The following is a 21,133-nucleotide window of genomic DNA, read 5'->3' as shown; positions in this document are numbered from 1 at the left end:
CACACACACACACACACACACACACATATATATACATATATATATATATATCTATATATATATATATATGTATATATATATGTATATATATATATCAAGTTGTTTGTGTACATATATATATATATACATACATGTACGTGTATGTATACATATATATATATATGTATATATATATATATGTATATATATATATATGTATATATATATATATATATATATATATATATATATGTATATATATATATATATATACATATATATATATATATATATATATACATATATATATATATATATGTATATATATATATATATATACATATATATATATATATATATATATATATACAAATATATTTATACATATATGTATATATATGTATACATACATATGTATTTGACCAACAAAAAAAATGTAAACCAATTTGGTGCTTTAGGTTTTTGGCGGCCCCTGCAGGCCGAGAAATAAAATGCAGGTTTTATGGCCTCCTTTTCGAAACTGGAAGCTCCGTCCATCTTCACACACACTCAACGATTATGACGAGGCACTTTTTCTTATTGTTTACAGCCATGCCTATTCACAAGATAATGGTGACTTGGTCAACAACAACAACAGCGTCTCTGCAACCAGGAGGAAGAGAGTTGTCAGAGGAGCGACCTTACCTTAGTGAGCTGTGAGTTCACCCATTTCGTGAAAGTCTTCTTCTGAACATCTTCTCTTTCATCTGCGGGGACGAAAGACAAAAAAAAAAACAGTCAGGAAAAGAGGAAGGTACGCAGTACGCGTGGATGAGGCAACGCCAGATCACAGGTCATGCGGGAAGTACAGCCGCGGATCAAACGGAACATGAAAAGGGCAACGGGTTTCACTTTGATGGGTACCAGCACGCGTTGCACGCTCATGTCTCAGTATCGTCCCGCGGCAACCTCTCGCTCTCTCTCTCTCGCTCCCTCTCCTTCTCCTTCAATTAAGAAAAAAAAAATGAAAAGTGGTGCTCAGCGTGAAGAGAGAGGCTCTTCTAATCTCGCTCGCGGCTAATTGCTTCCTCATCGCATCAATCAGCGCGTCTTCAGTCGCGGCGGACAGCGCGGGGTTCAGGAAATGACAATTGGCAAAACATTAGTTTGATGGGAGCCATCGGGGGGGGGGGGGGCGCGCCATTCGAACCCCTCATCAGCCGGACCAGAAGCAGGACAACCAAGTGAGGGGAGACGACACTGCCTCGTCAAGCCCGCAGGTCACTTCCTGATTCCTGAGTGTGTCTTCATTCCTCTTCCATCAATCTACTAGAACTGGATCCAATTTTCCAAATCCAGAATCATTCAATTAAACGTTTTCAAAAGGCTTTCAGGAGTTCCCGCGTCGTACCGGAAGCTACGGCGAAAGAACACAAATGTTGATGTCGTAACATGAGGTACAAGATTCTCAGATTCTGTATCCTGATCCAAAGGGCTGTGATTCTCTGTGACTTGATAATGACAACCGTTGTGTGACGGCGTTTCCGAGCAGAGATGGCCCGTGGTAAAAATGCAAAGAGAAACAGGGCGCAGGAAGTCAGGAAAACCCTTGAAATCTCCCACCTTTCAGTGAAAGCAGCAAACTTTGCCTCGCTGGCGTTCAAGGGATTCAAGGACTTTGCCAACGCTTTAGCCCAAAGACCTTGTAACAATCTGAGACGTGGACTTGAGACCTCGCTCGGAGACCTCAACGCACCTTCGCACACATTGACGCCACAGCTCTTGAATTTACACGTTGGGGCACTGAAAACTATTGGTGGGAAGTCAGTTGTCTTGACACCAGCGAGTGAGAAAAGAAAAATTCAGAGCAAGCGATGTCTCAATCTCGTGCCGCTCATCATCGAGTCACGTGGCAATCTACCAAAATGAAAATGATCTGTGAGCTGGATTGTTGCGATAAGGCGGCACGCTCGAAATTCGAGTTCGAGCCTCCGACGGAACCTTTCAGCCACGAGCCCGCAAAGCTTCTTTGCTTCTTTCACGATTCCCACGATTTGAGCACCGAGCGCAGGAGAGGTGGCAGCAGAAACGTGGAGGAAGTTTGAGAGGTTTTGTTTAAAGGTGCAGTGCGTAAAAATTTGGCCTGATAAGTGATTTTTATATTGGTCAAAGCTCAACATACCGCCCGCAAATGTATGAATAAAGGTGTATACGAGTAATTTGGTTTTTCCGACACTTAGAACAGCTCTTACGTACTGTATATAAGAATATACACAGAGCAAGGATCTTAGCTAGCTGCCACCTTGCCGTTTTTAAAGGACGCCCACCCGACAGTGCCCTGGCTAATCTTGCTAATTTACTCATTTGAAGCGTCTCCTGTTTCCACTTGTTGATCGTGTCACAAAGGCCAACCGGGTTCCTCTCGGAATAAATTTAAAAATGATTTGAACACCGGACGTGGCCCTTGCTGAAACCATTTCCCTCTCAAGGGAGCGCGAAAGTCAATTTTTTGGCAAATCGACATCGTCACCTCCGTGGAACTACGCAGTTCTTGCAGACTGAACTGGAGTGGCGTGGTGGCCTGTGACACGCAATACAAAAACAGTGACATCCAAGATGGCTCATAATGACGCCTCTCGCCCTCCTTTCTCATTGAACTGGAGATGGGGCCACTTCTCATTACTCCGGATAATAAATGACGCTGAAGCAGAACATCAGGTTACATATTATACCCCAACAGCTAACAGTAGTCTTTCACACTTGCAGTGTGTGTGTGTGTGTGCGTGCGTGTGTGCGTGTGTGTGCATTGACACCGGCCAAGCATTGACTAATGGAGCTGATAATGAAACTTCTTCCTTAATTAAAAGGTCCCTCACTGAGCAGTGCACTTTGGGGGAAATGCTGGACCCCCCCCCACCCCCCCCCACAAACACACACACACACACATGCACGCGCGCACGGATATGGACGCACAACCAATGCACGATAATGGCAGACTGAGCACTGGAGCATGAATGGAACAGAAGGGTGCAGCAAACAATTTTGTCTCAAGCAGGTAATCTGTCTGCATCCGCGTACTCCATGTACGTGCGTGTGTGAGAGAGTGAGTCAGAGAGTGAGAGGGGAGGGGGAAGCAGATATAGAGAGGGGGAGCGAGAGTGTTTGTGCAGCTGTAGTCCCATAATGTAGACGCTGCCAGAAAAAAGAGTTTAAGTGCAGTGTGTTCAGGGTGCAGATGCAAGTCTGTGTGTGTGTGTGTGTGTGTGTGTGCGTGTGTCAAAAAAAAAAAAGTGCACTCAGGATGTGTCTAAGTTTCCCGGTGCATAAAATCAACCAGTGGTGAATGGGCCAAACGTGAGAATCGCTGGGCTGCAGCTCTTAGCTGCGCCAAAGTGACGGCCGCAATTTTATCTTCCATTAGCCAAGCAATGTCAATTGTCATCGCTTTCCAACTTAAGTTAAGTGTCAAATGGACAAACTGAGCACCGGCTCTCCCCAAGCACGGGGGTCAGCGAGTGTAAAGTAAAATATTCTAATTGGATAAAAGCCCAAACTGGTAAATAATGCATCATGAATCGGCTATTTAAAAAAAAAATAAAATCTAAAAAAAACGAATACAGGAAATACAACGCTAGCACAGAAGCTTCCAAATGAACAGGAAGCACACGGTGCAAACTCAACGCTAAATAAGTAAAATATGCTAACTCGCTCGCCGGCGAACAAAAGTCGGGCGGCAACGTTTATGTGAAAACGAAGCAAGTCCATCCGCACCTCCCTCGACCTGCGTCTGCCTTGCCCAATGAGAATCCCCACGAGGAATTTCACAGCGCCGTCCGATCAAAACAGGCAGCGGCACTTTTATTTGCAGCCTTCCGATTTAAATTTCAACAGTAACCTCTTTACCATGAGCTGATAACACATTGAAATACAAAATAGCAACAATAGACCGATGAACTAATAACTTAATATCCTTCAATGAACGTGCAACCATTCAAGCCTTGGAGTAGCAAGAAAAAGTGCATCAAGAAAACCTTACTTATAGTCTGTTTAAGTCAGTAGTCTGCCAAAATACCAGCAGAGCATTCTGGGATTTGTAGAATTAGCGCTACATGTGCCGTATAATAGCAGCGGGCCAGCAGCTCTGGCAGTGATTTTGTATTGCCTTGCGGGCCAAATATAATTACACTGACGGCCAAATTTAGGCCGCGGGCCAGAGTTTGACACCTATGTATCTACTTGGTACAATATAAAGAAAAACAAACACCCCAAAACAAGAAAAGCAAGTGGTGAAGTGCGGCGCGTCTTCCAGCAGGAATAATGAAACCCAATGAGAGAAACAGAGGCGAGACCTCTTTGTGCTCGGACATCAACGAGGCTGCCGGGTGTGATAACGATTCATCTGCACCGGGTAGCAAGACGGAGCTGTCAGAGGGAGCGCTTTTTTCCCAGGCTATTTTGGCTGCCGTTACTCGCAGCTATTTTCCTTTCCCGCCTCTTCCCGAACGAAGTAGTATTAAGAATGGAGTTACACCAGTGAGTGGCGAAACAAACAGATGCAGCGAGCACTGCTGCTGTGTGGAATTGTGAGTTTAGAACATCGGCTCGAGCCGAGGTCCAGTGGGTAAAATTCTTCAGTAAAACCAAATGACTTTTATTGTACTATACAATTGTATTAATGTATTTATGGGCAGTATGTTAAGCTTTTACCAACACAACAGTCAGAAATCAAGCCAAGTGTTACACACTGGACCTTTAAGAACGAGCTCTCAAGTCCAGGGCCGATTATATGAATGAAAGCAGTGTGTGTGTGTGTGTGTGTGTGGGGGGGGGGGGGTCGTGGGTGAGGCTGGGCTGCATTAAAGAATGGGAAATGAATGTGTGTGTGTGTGTGTGTGTAGCGTGTGTGTGTGTGTGTGTTGTCGGGCCGAATGAGTGAGTGTGCGAGAATTAGTAGGGAGGACGGAGAGACATGCGGACTGAGGGCTCGATCGATAGTCCGCTTAAAGCAGCTACTACTGAAACCTGCAGCAGCTTCAAACACACACACACACACACACACACACACACACACACACACAGAAGTTATGCATGGACACACACGCACACGCACACAAGGCAACTACGTGCGCTCCACTGGAGGAACACGCACATAAAAGGACCAAGCTGAGTTTTCGTGGAGAGAGGAGGGATGAAAAAGGAACACAAAGTAAAATTTCAGGAAAGCAACTGCTACAAAAAAAAAAAAAAGACATCCGAAGGAAGAAACTAAAGAGAAGCAGGGCAAAGATAGATGGAGACGGGGGGGGGGGCGGGGGGGCCACGAGGGGGCAGAGGACAACAAACCTGGAGGACACGGCGTGATTGACGGACGAGCAGATGGGATCTCAGACAGCTTTGCTTTTGGGGAAAGTATGTGTGACAGCCGAGGATCATGCAGTATTTATCAAACGCTCTTCGCTCAGTTTGAGTCGCTTGTGGTCACAAACAAGTTGTTTTGCTGAAGTTTTTTTTTTTCATTATTATTATTATTATTATTATTATTATTATTATTGTCATTTCAAGCAACAGAGATCAGCAAAGAGCCGTCCCCAGTCGTGTCTGATTGGGTCAGAGGTCAGGACAGGCGCGGGCAAACTGCAGCCCGATTTTTTTAAATCCGTCCCGCCGAACTTGAAGAAATTCTATTAATAGCAACCAAGCAATAAAATCGACGTATTTCATCGGCAATTTTTTTTTTTTTCAGTGTTTTCAGAGTCATTTCAATAAAGAGCTAAATACTCTGCTGTTTTTAAAAAGACATATTTTGTTGCAACTTTGCTTTGGTTCATTTTCAATTGACAATAAAGCAACATGTTTTCTACAGATCCAATGATGATAGAACTTTTTCCTCCTATGAGGTGGCTCACCAAAACACTCCATCCATCTGCTGCTGCTCCGGCCCCCTCTCTGTCACATTTTACAACCCACTGTGGCCCCACCAGTCAAAATGTTTGCCCTCCCCTGGTGTAGGAGAAAGACTGGTTTGGGGTGGAGGTAAGAGCATGAAGCCATTCATGAATTAATCAACATGAGTGGATTTTTTTTTTTATTTAATTTTATTTTTTTTTAACAAAAATATCCAATTACAATTTTCCTCAATCAAAGCTTTGTTTCCTGCTGCGACACATTGGTTCACTCTGTTGCATTTCACACAGATGCTTGCGCTTGACTTTATACTCCTTTCCCCAATTTAGTTGTTTTTGCCTTTATTTGTCGCCTGCTAATTTTCAGACTTGGCCCAGATCGCTCCTGGAGAGGAATTCGGGGAAGCGTTCAGGGTTGAGAGGGAAAAGCCTGTTTATGGGAGGCTGCAGCGCATTGACGTCAATATCCCGACCCACCAAGCCGCAATGAACTCATCAAAATGCGCTCATGCATCTCGGAGGAATTAGCAGGGCTCACGCAGAGCGCAGCCCGGCCTCTTCTTTTTCACGGCTACAGCCGAAACCGATAGTTTACCACACTATTGACGACGGAATTTATCAATTTACATGAAAGGAAAGGGGAAAGGCGGGCATTGGCCCCGCCCCTTTCATAAATGTTGGAAGGTGAAGACAATAAGGAAGCTGTAAAGGGAGGGCACTTTTGGGGAAGAGATTTCTACAGAATTTTCAGCAGTGAATAACTATGGAATGTTGGAACTCCATGTACAGTACTTTCTCTAAAGGAGACATGATTACGTTTCGAAAGGCATTTTAAAAACTCTGGTCTTTTGTTGGTGAAGTCTCAAGGTGACTGAAGATTTTAAGATCCCTTGTTCAACACTTTTTTTTTTTTTTTTTAATTTCAGCGGTAAGTCTGTACATTTGGCCCACAGTGTACAATAATACTTTTTTTTAAGGAAAGTACCATATCACAGCAGACAGTGGCAAAAATTAAACATACATTTATTTTCAAGAAATTAAAGCTTGGTGTGTCATTACTGTCAAATCAGCAAATCATAAAGAGACAACACTCAGCAGATCCAAGCTGGTTCTGAGTTTCCTGATTTTTTTTTCCCAATCTGACCTTTTTTCTTACCTTGAATAAACGGAATCCACTGAATTCAGACTTTTCTCTTGGTGCATTGCAAAATAAATTGGATTGTTTGCGTCAATGATCAATTCATGCTTTGCTTTTCCTCACCGTTTGGTTCATTTTACAAATTGAAGAACACAGTGATCATACTATATAAAAACATATAAATGAAATAATCATGTAAAATTGTGCTGATAAAGTAAGTGCGGTAATATTCAAAGTGCTTTCAGAGCTTGGTGATGACTTCACTCTTTGCTCAGTAAATACAATGTAGACTTTGGAGAGACAATGTAAGCTTCACTGAATCAGTAACTTCAGTTACAGTAAACCACTGATACACAATAAACTTGTAAACAATGTAGCAGCTCAAAATGAACCATATATAAATAAAATTAAAAAAAAGATAATTATTATGTAAATGGAAACTATCAAGTAAGTACATTCATTTTCAAAGTGTGTTCAGAGCTTGGTGATGACTGCACTCTTTGCTCAGTAAATAAAATTAATCAGCAACTTCAATCACAGTGAACCACCAAAGCAAAAATAAAGTTAAATCAGTATAGCAGCTCAGTGTAGCAGCTCAAGGCTAACACGGCTAACCTGTGTTTTCTTCAAAGCTTTTGATTCGGTAGCAGCGCTGTAGTCCTTATATTCTGCTTCGTGTTTCTTGGGAGACCAAATCAAATTAGTTGTGTTACAGGAAGCTCTGTTGCTGCCACCACGCGAAAACTTTAGCCTGCAGACTTTGCATTGTGCTGCGGGTCTGCATTCGTCTCCCAACTCGTAGAATTGCCACACGGTCAACATAGTTGTTCACATCTTTTGTTCACAAATGTGGAGTTGTGTGGCCGGTCGGAAACCTTCGATCTCAGTACGTCACGTCCGTTCAGAGCACGGCAGTGATGACTAGTGGAGGGCAGAAACACGCCTCTTAGTTCTACATTGCAAACTACAAATGCATGACGTTGTGGATATATTTCAAGATCGGATCGGGGATTTTCAACGCAGACTGGCCGATTTACGATCTAATAAAATACACTAAATCGGCATGCTGATCCAATCCAGATGATCGGATTGGGACATCCCTGTCAATTAAGAATGAACATACTTGGTATTGAACTTTTTGTTATTTTTTTTCTTTCACGTCACTCAAGTTCTCTTACTGAAGTCATTTTTAATCCGCCAAAAATATTCATTGTTCTACATATTTTTGTTGTGTCTTTTAAAGGTTTGATATTAAACTTGACCAAACCCTTCTTTTTGCACAGGCATCATTTCCTTTCTGCACCTAAGTGGAATGCGCATCTGCAGGTGGTCTCTTAAGTGAACGGGTCCGACACGAAGCGCGGCGATAACGAGGCCAATCATTGATGTAAATGCCAGTCGTTGCCAGCGGGGGCCTACAGTGCTGAGGGAATGATGATGAGTGTGCGGCTGCGGCGCTGGAATCAGCACTCTGGACAGCGCCTGCAGCAGCCAGCCGGAGACGCGGCCAATAAAACGGCTGTTTTGACGGCCTCTACCACAGGTTCCCTGAGTAGGCGACTCTTGGCTGCCTGCGTAAGATTTCATTTATTTTACTGCACAATTGATGGGTTAATCGTCGTGAACGAGCTCCAGATACTTCTAGAGTTGCACTGGGAACTTTGACACTGTACACTGAAGCTGCTTTGTGCCCTTTTAGGGAATAAAGTACAACGATTAGAGTCACACATTTACAATTGTAACCAGGTGTAAAATGAATGGGTTTATCGTTTTGGTTTTTATGTTAGATGTCCGACTGCGTTTAAATGCAACCCTCAGCAATGTCAGGCATCTAGCTCTCAGCAGCCAATCAAAAAACGCACGCACGGCAGGCGCAGCCCGTTGGTGCGGATAAGAAGCACTGCCGCACGGCACTTCCGCTTGTTCTCTCCTGGTCGCAGCGAGAGGAGAGAAAGCACGGTGACAATCAAGCACGAGGAGGAGGAGAAAAAGGAAGCGGAGCAACTGTTCGGTTGGACGGAAGAGTCGAGCTGAGCTACGTCGACCACTTTCCACCCGGAGCGCTGCACACGTCTTCCGTCTCCAATCCGACGAGCAGCAGTGAGCAGTCCGTTACGCCTGGCGTTACGCCTGCTCACTCCCCGAGTGTTGGTTTCATCTTGCGCTGGTGCTGCGACAAATCAGAGCGAACGGCAGCGTGGTTTCCTCAATTTTGTGTGCTTTTGTTTATTCATTTATGTTGTATGCGTATGGTTCGGAGCGAGCACGTCACGGAATACGTCCAGACTGAGCCAAAGCAAGTTTAATTGGAGATAATTGTTGGCGCATTTCTCTTGCACGAATAGGCCTACGGTGCAAGAGAATGCAAGCACGTGTTGAAGAGCTATGTTGACTCTAGCTAATCTAGCTATGATGATTGAGCGAATGTTGCACAACCGATTTTGACTGAATTCTAATTCTAATTAATAATTATTCTTTGACTTTTGATTTTCCTTGTGTGATGCATCTGAAGCAAAGGGTGGTTAGTCAGGATTGTGTGACCTTGTTTGTAGGTCAGGTTTTTTTGTGAGAGCCTGAAAACGGACTGAAGATTTCGGACAACAAATCCTGTTGTTGAAGATGGCGAGCCTGCTTTGATGCCAGTCCAGCATCTCACATACACCCACACACACACACACACACACACACACACACACACACACACAGATACTGTGAGAGTCCAGGGGCCCCATGAACAATTTTCCATTCTAGTGTGCACACTATTGTCTTTCTTTATTTTCTTACAAGCTGGGTATTTATGTTTTGTACGTTTCAATTAATACGCTGAAATCACAAATTATATGAGTGGCTACTCCAACTGCTATCTTTGTGTTGTCTCCTTATTGTAGCTCGTTGTAATGGCTCCTTATGAATCTGGTGACTTCTGATCAATCTGGTCCAAGCTTTATTAACTCTAAATACACTTAAACTATCAAGTTGGTTACAGAATCACCTCCTGAAAAGCCAAATGTTTACTTCTATGGGTTGCACTTTGACCTAGGCGCTGTCACACGGGTGCCCCAAATGCCTCTACCAGTTCAGTCAGTTTTGCAGGTCCTCTTGCAAACATGGAGGTGCAGTTTTAGCAGGAAGTTATAAGCTTTGACAGAGTTGTGACGGCAGGCTAAATATGCTGTTTTCTGGAGATCGGTAGAGTTTTCCTTTTGATAATTATCCGGTAAGCCTGCACAACCAGTCTATATAAAAAAAAAAACCCAAAAAAACTAATAATAAGACCTAATAAGCAGCAGGGCGGCCATGACAATGAGTGCAGGAACAAGCAGAATGGATGGATGGATGGAATCATTTTTTTTAAATTAATTTTGAAAAAAAATCACCCTGGCTTTCTCGTACATTCAGTGCTCAAATTATTTTTTAGAGTTTGTTTCCCTCCAAAACAGAATGTTCAACCACTGTTGCAAGGGTAGACATTTAGCCATTCATCTCTCTTTGCAGCTGCCATTTAAGAGTCAAAAAAAAAAACCATTGCACTTTTTTTGTTGTGTTTCGAGAAGAAAATAACCTGCAACCACGAGAAAAAGAATTGCGAAAATGGGGATTTCGCGTCTCTCAAAGCGAAGCTCTTCCACTGATCTCTCTGCACACAACAAAATATCTCAGCATCTCCAACAGAGATGGAGGCCTGTGCAGGCATCAGGACATGCCTTTCACTAGGTGCTTTGAACAGCAGAAGGCAGCCGCCCAGAAACCGGGGCACACCTCCACCGCAACTCTGCGCTTAGTCGGGAATATAGAATTAAGAGGGGATGGAAAACAGACAACCTGGAGCGTGCGCGCGGCATCAAAGCAGCCGTCCGGCTAATAGTGTCTGCTGGAACTACTGGGCGGGAGGGAGGGGACGGATCCCATGCCAGGCCAGCTTTCAGGCCAGGAGAGGAGTCGGTCATCACAAAGTGGGCGGTGCCAAAGAGTAGCCACGAAAGAATAACTTGAAGTAAGCAAAGCAACGGATAGAGGCTCCATCAAATGCGATGTGACTTTTGGACCAGGGGTCACCAACACACAATGTCGCCCCCCAAAGGACCACATGAGTCGCCCGCAGGCCTGTTCTGAAAATAGCACAACTCGCTGAGCTGCGTCTAAAGTTCAATTTTATGTTGGTAATTGGGAAGAATTCATTAACGTGATCAGTGTCTTCATATGGATCAGGATCATTCTTAATAATGTAAAGGCTAACCGAGAAAATGTGTTATTTCAGAAGAGTGTAGCAAACTGGTACCCAAGAAGTAGCTCGCAGGCTCAAGAAGGTTGGTGACCCCTGATTTAGACTATGTAACGTCAGTTGGGGGGAGGGGTATAAACACCAATATGAGATGGAACTAGTAGAGCGAATAGCCCAAAAAGACTTCATTCATTAGTCTTTGATTAAAGGACAACAGGCGGAGGTGGGGTGATCCCAAAATGACAATGTATAACATCCATATTTGTGTGTGTGTGTGTGTGTGTGTGTGTGTGTGTGTTGTGTTAAAAACATTCATCTTGTGCTTTATAATAAGACTCAAGTTATGGAGAGAAAGCTTCAATTTCGGGAAATTGTGATCAAATATTCTTTCAAATCAATTTGAATCAATGAATCAATTAATAGTTGCAGCTCAAGAATGAAGATATACTTTTTTTGGTCTTGTTTTAAAGAAAAGTCAAAAACTCATTGAACAAATGAGATCTGCCTCCGTTTCCTAAGAGCTGACTGGGCAGCACAAAGGAAAAAGAGAGAAAAAAACCCTCCCCTTAAATACCCTTTAGGATTTTTCCTCTTCTGTCCGTTGCCAGCGGGAAGGTTGAGAACAAATTTAGCGGCTACATTTTTTGGTGTTTCTGCAGCACAAGGTGCAGGCACATTTTCTTGTGTTTTTTTTGGTCCTCCTTGGTGACTTTTGCCTTGAAAAGGAACACAGGGACAAAGAGAGCGCGCTCCTCATTAGGCGAATGCATGGGCAAATTGCAGTTGGCGGGCATTTTTGACTGAGGCCGACTCAGTCAAGGACCCAGCATATTAGCCCTCGACACTGCGGAACCCGTATGAGATCGCTAACGCGCCGGAGATATTTTTCAGCGAGCGATGGAAGAGATGCGTCTCCTGGCTCAACGGCAACAGAGCGGAGGCCAACAGCCAGAGGTATTAACAGATGTCGGAGTCACCGCCGCGACACTTTGGAGGCTTTCAAGTCTGACCCCGGCAGCAAGCAAGGAAATGAGCTCTCTGGGGAGGAGGCACGTCGTAGTTTGTAATTCAGCCCTGGAACTATCAAAGTATGTCCTAGTTACTGTCTACTCCCCCCCAAAATATATTTTTACCTGTTGTCCCAAAGCGACAGAAGGCTGGAAAACGTTTCTAGTAGGAGAGAACAGGGTCAAAGCGGTTGTTATTGTCTGGCTTGCGGTGTCGTTTTAAGCTGCAGTTAATTAGAGTCACGACAATGAAAGCTGAAACTCCAAAGGAAAAAAAAAAACAACTACTTTTGAGTATTCCTTTTATCATGTCACCAATAGACGGGGACAGTAACATACGGCCACATACAGTACTTTGAAGAAGTGAGACGTCTCCTCTAAAACGTGACATTTCTTTCCTGGTGTGTGGCCATGAAATGTCGCAATTTTAAACGCAAATCTGAAGACAGTGAAGGAGGCTTTTGAAAGCAGGCTAACATCACCGGACTGCGCTACGAGGTCGCTGGAAGAAGCAGAGGTGAACACATCAGCAGAACAACTGACAGAGGACTTACAGAATTACTGGTACATTAGTTTTTTGTCTTTTTTTTTTTTTTTTTTTAACCTAATTTATGGTGATGGATCGTTAATGCTAACTGCACAGATCACCTGACCAGAGTTAATTCTGCAAACATGTTAAAAAAAAAAATTAGCTAAATTTCAAAAACACTAAAACCACCTCAAGCAAATGTGCAAACTTTATCGCAAATTAGAGCACGTCGTTCCAAATGATGCCGTCGCAGCATTCAATGCAAAAATTTAAAATGGTTTTATGAAAACGCACCGCATGCTACAGTCTGGGATCTCTCTGGACCTCACTTGACTGGCAGACGGCTTCCTTTTTCCTACAGTCTCCTCCTGCACCTTCTGTATTCTGGCAGAGGGACATTTTTCTAAGTTGCTAACAGGACAACTGCAATCTGACGCAATTAGGGTCCAGAGTGTTCACATCTTCCAATCTTGATGGCCATGTTTCCGCGTCATCACGTCGATATCGAGCCATCTGCGCTCGGCGAACCGGGCGCTGAGATGGAGGCGGTGGCGAATGATGAGCAACATTTGGCACTAAGAGCAGTTCAATCTTGGTCAATCAGGCCCTAAATGCATTGTTTCGCCGTGTATCGCGCTGAAGTGTGATTTGGAGCTGTCTATGACTTGTATTTCTAGCTCTCCTTTTGTTTGGCTCACTGGACACCAGTTGAGTCAATTTAGCGTTTTGGTCCCTGCGAACTGCGACAACGGTGGTGTGAAAGTCTCCCACTAACGATAAAACTGCGACAACTGACTGCAAACGTTTTTGTTTGCAGCATCTCCATTAAAAGTTTCTGTGATTGTGCTGCAAGGCTGATTACACATTTCAGAGAGGTAGCTTCACACATTATAGAATGAAGGCAGGATCACACACTGCATGCAAAAAATGTGCGAAACTCAGATTTTTGATATTTAGGAAAATGAAGGATTGATTTCAAATAAAGCCTGTTTAATCCAACACATTTTTCTTAGCATCAAAGCGAGTTTTAAATGCCCTGAAAAACATACTGTACATAAATAAGACATAATTGAAGAAAAAAAGAAGAAAAAAGGGAAAAAAGAAAGAAAAAAGAAAAAAAAGGAAAAAAAGAAAATAGGGAAAAATAGACATAATTGCTGATAAGAACCTTAAAAACACCGTAACACCAACGCCATTAAAACACAAGGGTAAAACTTGTGGTTGGAGAAGAAAACATATCTGCTGATACTCATTTCCTGTCAGCGAACTCACACACACACACACACACACACACACACACACACACACACACACACACACACACGCACACCACCCTTGAAAATGAATTTAATAATGCCATCATATTATTGTATCTCCTGTTTAAACAAAGTGCGACCCGAGTCGTTTTCCGCTGCCGGCGCGCCAACGAGAATTCGGAGCAGAGGAGCCGAGATCCCATTCAAATGAAATGATAATTAACCGAGGCTGACGCTAAATGTCATTTATATGTCACACATCTTCCTGCGAGACCGCGCAGAACCTGCACTTATCTTCCTGCCGATCTATTTCTAATGGACTGGGACGGCGCTGGCGCTAGACGGATATATTCACGCCGGTCGTCCGATCTATCACGGACGGCGGTCCCCAACAAGCCGTCCTAATGGAGCCCCGGTGAAAGTGTAAGCAAAGAGAGCGCTGGCGGGGGCAAACCAGCGATCCGTCTCAGTTTTCGACGCCGGGCCCAGAACAACAGCCGTGTTTGTGGCTGTTTTGGCACCCGCTGCCTTGGCAACGGTCACGGCCATTAGCCGCGGAAGGGAATCTGAAACCAAATCCAATCAGATCGGGTCATTACTGGGGGATGAGTTGGGAGATGAAGTGGCGGAGGTGGGGGGGGGGAACGGGGGTACGGAGAGGAAGTGGGAAAAGACAATCACAAAAACGAGGGAGAGGAGGGGCAGAGTCGGTGCGGGAGAGAGGGATGATGGGAGAGCGAGAGGCGGGGATGACAGGCTTATGCCGACCTCAATGTCAATTAGGGCAACGTGCGCGAAACCCCGCGCGCCCCTGAGAAATGTTGTTGTGCGACAAGCGAACGCGCTCACCTCGCCGTGACCCGCTTCCCCCTCTTAAAAAAGAAGTCATGCTCACACACGCGCACACAGGGCCACAGATTGATCCCGAGTCTTGGGCATGCGTACCTGTGTGTGTGTGTGTGTGTGTGTGTGTGTGTGTGTGTGTGTGTGTGTGTGTGCTCGCGCATCTCAAAAATAGCCCTGCCACAGAAGCGCTTCAGCCCGCCCTCCAAAGCTGGCGAGCCGCAGGTGGAGCCAAGTATCGCAATATATTTGCATTGTGTGTGCAGTGGTCCAGCAGGTGGACGAAATAAATAAATAAACAAAACCAATAAATAAATTCCTCTATACAGAATAGGAGGTTATGTCCCGGGTGAGACCAGGAGGGGGAGAATGACGAAGAAGAAGTCGAGCTGAAACGACTAATTGACTTGAATTGATTAACAGAATTAGTCGATCAGTTGTATTAGTCGATTGTGATTTTTCCAAATCACAGTGTTGTTTTCCTGCCGCTAAACCTCGGTTCTGCTGTTGTGTTTCAGTTCAATTCGAATGACCAATGAATATGATCAAATCGGAGAAAACACTGGATTGTTTAATCAATTACCAAAAATATTGACAGCCGCAGCTCTAATTTGAAATGGTAACATGGACTGGCTTAAAAACTAACTTATTAATCTTCGGCAGCATTGGAGGTCAAAGAGGCAGGAAAAAAGTGTTTACAGCTCAGGCTGACAGCTCGACTGCCTCATGGCGCGAGAGTGGGAGGACTCGGATCATCTCTGACAGGGTGCGAACAAGCCGCAAACCCTCTGACCGCCCGAGAACGCCCCCCCCTTCGGAGCCGCCGGAGGCGGAATCGCACGTCTCGCAAGAGGGATACGGCGGGAGCGGGTAAAAAACGTGTGCGACCTCTCTAAAGAGTTCACGCTGGAGGGACGCGGCCGAGGAAGGGGCGGGAAACGAAGAAGGGAATCGGGGATACACGAAAGGAGCTGTCGGGGAGGTAAAAGGAAAAAAAGACAGGGGGGGGGGAAGAAGACAGGAAGATTAATGAAAAGTATAAAGAGAAGGAAAAGAGCGGGGGACTGCAGTAACTGCTTGGGGGATTAAAAAAAGTGGGGGAATAAACAAAGGGGAAAGTGGAGAGAGAGAGAAGAGAATAGCAGCGCTGTAATAAATGAGTGTGGCAGTGTGGCAGTGTGGGGGGGGTGTTTGTGGGGGGGGGGAGGGGTTCGCTGATTTCCCCTCTGGCAGTTCAAAGCCTGGACCGCTGAACATCCCCAGCGCCAGCGCCGAAGGGAGCATATGTGCGAAGGGAGCCGAGCGTCGGAACAACACGAGGGGCAAAAAGGAGAAAAGCGGGAGGGACTCGGAGTTCCTCGATGGCGGTGGGAGTGTTGAAAGAAACAAACTCCGGCTGTCGCCGAAGCCCAACGTAGGAAAAAGTTGCCGTCTGTGTTTGTTTGTTTGTTTGTTTGTTTGCCGCGTGCGCTCTGACTGTCAAGGGTTTCGGTGGAAGGAGGATCGGCGGTGCGGCTGCGCTGGAAACGGCGAGGTACTATTCCCTCCGGCACCGACGCCTAATAATGTTCCTCCAGGCCCGTCTGAGAACTCATCCGAAATGAGTCCATCCTTCCCATGGATGACAAGGACGGAATGTTTCTTCCAAAAGAAAAAAGAGAGAAGAAAGGAAGTGGGGGGGGGGGCTGGGCCACACCTGACATACTTACAAATGACAAGCTCCTCACGATACCAGGACAGGTATGGATAGATAGGTAGATAGATATAGGGTGCATGGATAGGTAGATGTACAGACAGACAGACAGACAGACAGACAGATAAAGTACTTTATTTATGCCGAAGGAAATTCACTTTCTCAGCTTTGCAATCAGTCATCAGCAATCAGTTCATTAAAAGTGCATCAAAAGTAAAATAATAATTAACCCTTTAAGCGGCAGAATTTCTTCCAGAAAATATTACATTTTGATATCAAGATTTCAAATGGCTGTGACTTGAAACTGGTTAGAGATGAAGCCATATTGCAAATGAGAAAAATCTTCAGCATGACCCAAACTCTGTGTAAGGAGAAAACTTTTGGTTTGTTTGTTTTTGCATTATGTCAGATGTGAGATGTCAGGGGGTCTGTAGGTCCGATCCCTGTCTCCACAATACCCCGCAGGCTCATCAAAATGCTTTATCCACTTTTGATCATTTCCGCACGTATCTCAAACAGACCCAGCCATCATCACTGTAATTTACAGGGTGGCCGCGAGCATCCCTGCTGCCTCCACCGGCACTGGCTGGGCGTTTCCTCCCACAGCTTCCACCACGTTGATCACTAGCTCCCCGCGCCCTCCGTCACCATTAGCGGTGTTTGAGCACTCCCGCTTCCCCCACCACCACCACGTCCCCCTCATCCTCATTGGCCGATTACTCCCACTGCACCCCGGCCACGCTGAGGCGAAGCGTGCGCTGCTTGGTGCCTGTCGCGGCGCATGGACGCAGACTTCGCTCTAACGGGACGACTGAACATCATCGTCAGAGTGCGAATATTCCTCTTCGTTATCTGAGTCAGACATTATTTGACGAAGCACTTCAACAACGAACAAACCTCTCGGCGATCTCTCTCTCTCTCTCTCTCTCTCTCTCTCTCTCTCTCTCTCTCTCTCTCCGCTCTCACTACAACCACTTCCTTGTCTCCTCGACTGCGGCGGGCTTTCTCTCTATTTATACTCCGAAATCGGAAGATAAACACCCCCACAAATACTGCTGAGATTGAAGCCACAGGTGTCTGCCATCTCCTGGTGTAAAGTAGTAACTCCTTTCAGCACCATATTTGCCGCTGTGGCCTGTTTAATTCAGCAATGACGCTTGTCGCAATTTTGCGACCATAGCGCCAAAAGGGTTAAAATAAAGAAGTAAAAAAAAAAAAAAATTGAGTTGGAAAAAAAAATGTGACAATGGCAAGAGGTGCTGAGGTTTTCAAAAAGTAAAATGCAGAATTGCAGCATGTAAAGTGCAAAGTGCACACACGGGACATCACTCCACTCCCCTCCCCGGTGTTGTTCTAAACAGCCTGATGGCTCCAGGCAGGGAGGGTCCCCTGTGGTCCGAGTGACTGATGGCCAACCACAAACGCAGCTAATTGTTGGAGTCATTGTATCGGTATTCCATTTTAGTTTGATCAGCTGGGTTCCGGCCCTGTACTTGCTCGGCCAAATCACAAATCGTTCAGTATCGCACACCATTAGTCAAAAACCAACGACACGGAAAACTTCACATCTCCAAAGCAAAGCACTTTCAAATATGTGAAGGCTCAAATGTCGTAACAAGACAGGAGAGGCGCTGAAGTTTGCTCGCTTTTAACAGTGAATGAAAAAAAGCCTAGCTTAGACCGAGACCCTCAACGCCAGGGGTCCGGTGGAGCTGCTCAGCGGTCCACAGGTCAAACTGGGTTCTTAATGGGCACCTTCGAGGTGAGAACATGTCGGCCCACCTGCTGTGCGTTCCGAGTACTGAGTGCAGAAGTGTAAGATTTGGGAGGCAGCATATAAGGCGCGGCGCCGCTGTTGACACCGGCGCTTGCGTAAAGCTGTTTAAGCCCCTTTCTGCTGTCCCATCATTTACCCACGGCCTGTGTGTGTGTGTGTGTGTGTGTGTGTGTGTGTGTGTGTGTGTGTGTGTGTGTACGCTCCACACGACACGGCTCCCACCTGTTCCAGATTAACCCAGTCGGCTCCTTTTGCCAGGTAAGGATTAACCTCACTACAAACGCAGATTAAGAACACACCCTGGGCACACAGCAAACACACACACACACACACACACACACACATTGCATAGAATGGACAAGGTGCAGGTTGCAGATACACCGCAGGTGGAAAAACGAAGTGGGAAAAATAAGACAAGCGCACGCACACTTACACAGGGTCGTGACAATCACAATTGAAAGACTGCAGAGTGAATACCAGCATCTCTCTGTTAGCCTTGACTGCCTTTCATTGCGTTTTGGTATGCAACGAAAGAGGAAAAATCATTAAAAGTATAGGCAACAATACCGCCACAAGTGCGCAGGAATTTTCCGTTGACTGAATGAAAACGAGCACGTTCCGTGCGTTCCAGGTCACCGTGGCAGTCAGAACTTTTCACGCAAATTTTCTTGACGCTGACTTTCTTGACGCACGCACACTGCAACGGCACGGTCGGGTTTCTGAAAATGAGCGTGCGAACCTAAGGCTCCCGGAAGCTCGCAGGACTTGACTATTTTGTCTGCCTTCACGGCCGGGCTCGGTTCATGGCAAATCATGGACGTGTCAGGTTTTGTTAGCCGTTTGCGAGCACAACTCGCGTCTGCGCGTCAAACTGGCCTCTTAGAAACACTTTCAATTGAAAGCAAAAAATAAATTTAAAAAAAAAAAAAATCTTGATTCATTAGCAAGTCGTGGTTGTGAATAGACCTTCACCAACCTTTTCATATCCAACAATGATGAATACTGCCTACTGTCTCTTTCAGCTACAATGACCTTGCTTCAGACTTGTTGCTGGCAGCTACAGTTGAATGCCCCCCCCCCCGCTCTTTCAATAATAATAATAATAATAATAATAATAATAATAATACATATTTTGTCTATGAAGGGCATCTGTGAGGTCACAACACGTAGTGTAGCTGTTACATTATGACGAGCCAGACATTCTGTTTTTAGTCTTTGCTTTGGCCAGGCTTGCTTGCTGACGGGCAGGAAAGTACATTTTGGCTAAGGCTATAATAAATTGAATAAAGTATTCAAAAAACAGGGCCGTTATTGGCATGATTATTGGCATGACAATAAAGTCATTCGAACAAGCTAAAAAGTTACTTGAAAACAGTCCTTTGTTAAAAACATGTCCATACCATGTGGCTATGGTCATGAATTAAAGGAATGAATGAGTGAATGAATGGGTGAATGGGTGGGTGAATGAATAATTTTGGTATTGCATCAAATGTTAACTCTGGTGTCAGTGTGTTAAGCCTCCTGTGATCTTTGAGCAACAGCTAAATATTTTTCCAGGAATTCCAGGTTTCAATCACACAGCCTCTAAGAGCCACGGGATAAACAGCACGCCGGGTTCGGCGGTGTATATTGCAGCGAGAGGAAACACAACTATTTACTTGTGAGGACTGTGTTGCATTGAAAGAGATAAAAAAAAGAGAAAGAAAGAAAGAAAACTGGGGCTGTCAGAGCTGTGGATGGGATAATTGCTTGTGCCGAAACCTTGTTGTCTGCTGACTGCTCTGTGGCAGCAGATAAGCGGTTCCATAGGCTAACTCGGCTTGAAATATTGAGGATTTCTGGAACTGCCTGGGTTTGTTTTTTTTTTTTGCAATGACAAACTCAGCTTAAAATTTGTCAACCTATGAAATTTCTAGGATAGGTTTTTTTTTCCGCATTCAGTTTATTATTTGTTTGTTTATTTCATGCAGAGTTGTTTCTTGGCAGCCTCGAAACGATGGCTGTGAAAGGGAGTTGGACTGCCGAGATTTCAAGTCTGACACGGATCCCATCTGTGTAAGCTTGTGAGCAGACCTCCAACAGATTCCTCGTTTGGAGGATGTAAAAGATGTTTTTCAAGCCTTGCAAAGTGTCTCTTCTGTCCATATTGTATACGGATGGGCCAATGTATTGTATGTGTTGTTTATGATCAACAAGTACGTCCAAATGGGATGAGCTATTTTGTTTTCAGCAGCAGAGGTCAGCAAAAACCCGACCCTACTTGCTGCTGATTAGGCTCCAGGTTGGGGTAATATTGAGGTTGGGGTAGAGGTGAAGAGCAGTGGCCAATCAGAAGCAAGCAGGGGCGTGCTTCTGATTGGCCACTACTAGTTTGCCTGTGTATCCTTGTATAACCCTATCCCAGACGGTAACTCCATAGCCTCACCCAATCAGAAGCAAGTATAAGTGGGAACAAGAAAAACTGCAAACAAGACTAAATGCGTCGCAGTTCTCGAATCCACATGTAAAAATGTCTAATGCACGTCATGTACAACACAGGTAGGAATCAAGAATTCCTGCTAAGCCGTTTTCCCCGGAGATTGAGTTGACAATCCCAGCAGGCAACCATGAATAATGCATGTGCACCAATTCTAATACTTCATACAAAAGTGTGTCTGGGTTCTGCGCGACCGAGCCGCGGGAATAACGAGTCCAACCTAAAGATAGACGCCAATTTAAACAACACAAACTCTCCTAAATGCCGCTTAGCATCCGCACTCCCTCCAAACGCTTATCGGCCCTGAAGTGGCCCTCGGGGACGAGGGGAA

The 21,133-nt window shown here is 45.0% G+C and overlaps 1 protein-coding gene across 9 annotated transcripts in view; it reads right to left on the bottom strand.

The window, feature by feature from the left end:
- Positions 1–21,133, bottom strand: part of dmd (dystrophin) — a 281,446-nt gene that overhangs the window by 197,569 nt on the left and 62,744 nt on the right. For all 9 annotated transcript variants that reach the window (XM_076049405.1, XM_076049406.1, XM_076049401.1 and 6 more), the window contains exon 2: positions 664–725. In XM_076049405.1, coding sequence (XP_075905520.1) covers positions 664–725 — 62 coding nt within the window. The remainder of the gene's footprint in view (positions 1–663; positions 726–21,133) is intronic.

This window comes from Nelusetta ayraudi, unplaced genomic scaffold (assembly GCF_046127955.1).
Source record: "Nelusetta ayraudi isolate G7.1 ecotype Tasmania unplaced genomic scaffold, CSIRO-AGI_Nayr_v1 ptg000114l, whole genome shotgun sequence".
NCBI lineage: Eukaryota > Metazoa > Chordata > Actinopteri > Tetraodontiformes > Monacanthidae > Nelusetta > Nelusetta ayraudi.
Note: the sequence above shows the minus strand (reverse complement) of the source record. Positions and strands in the feature narration are given on the sequence as shown.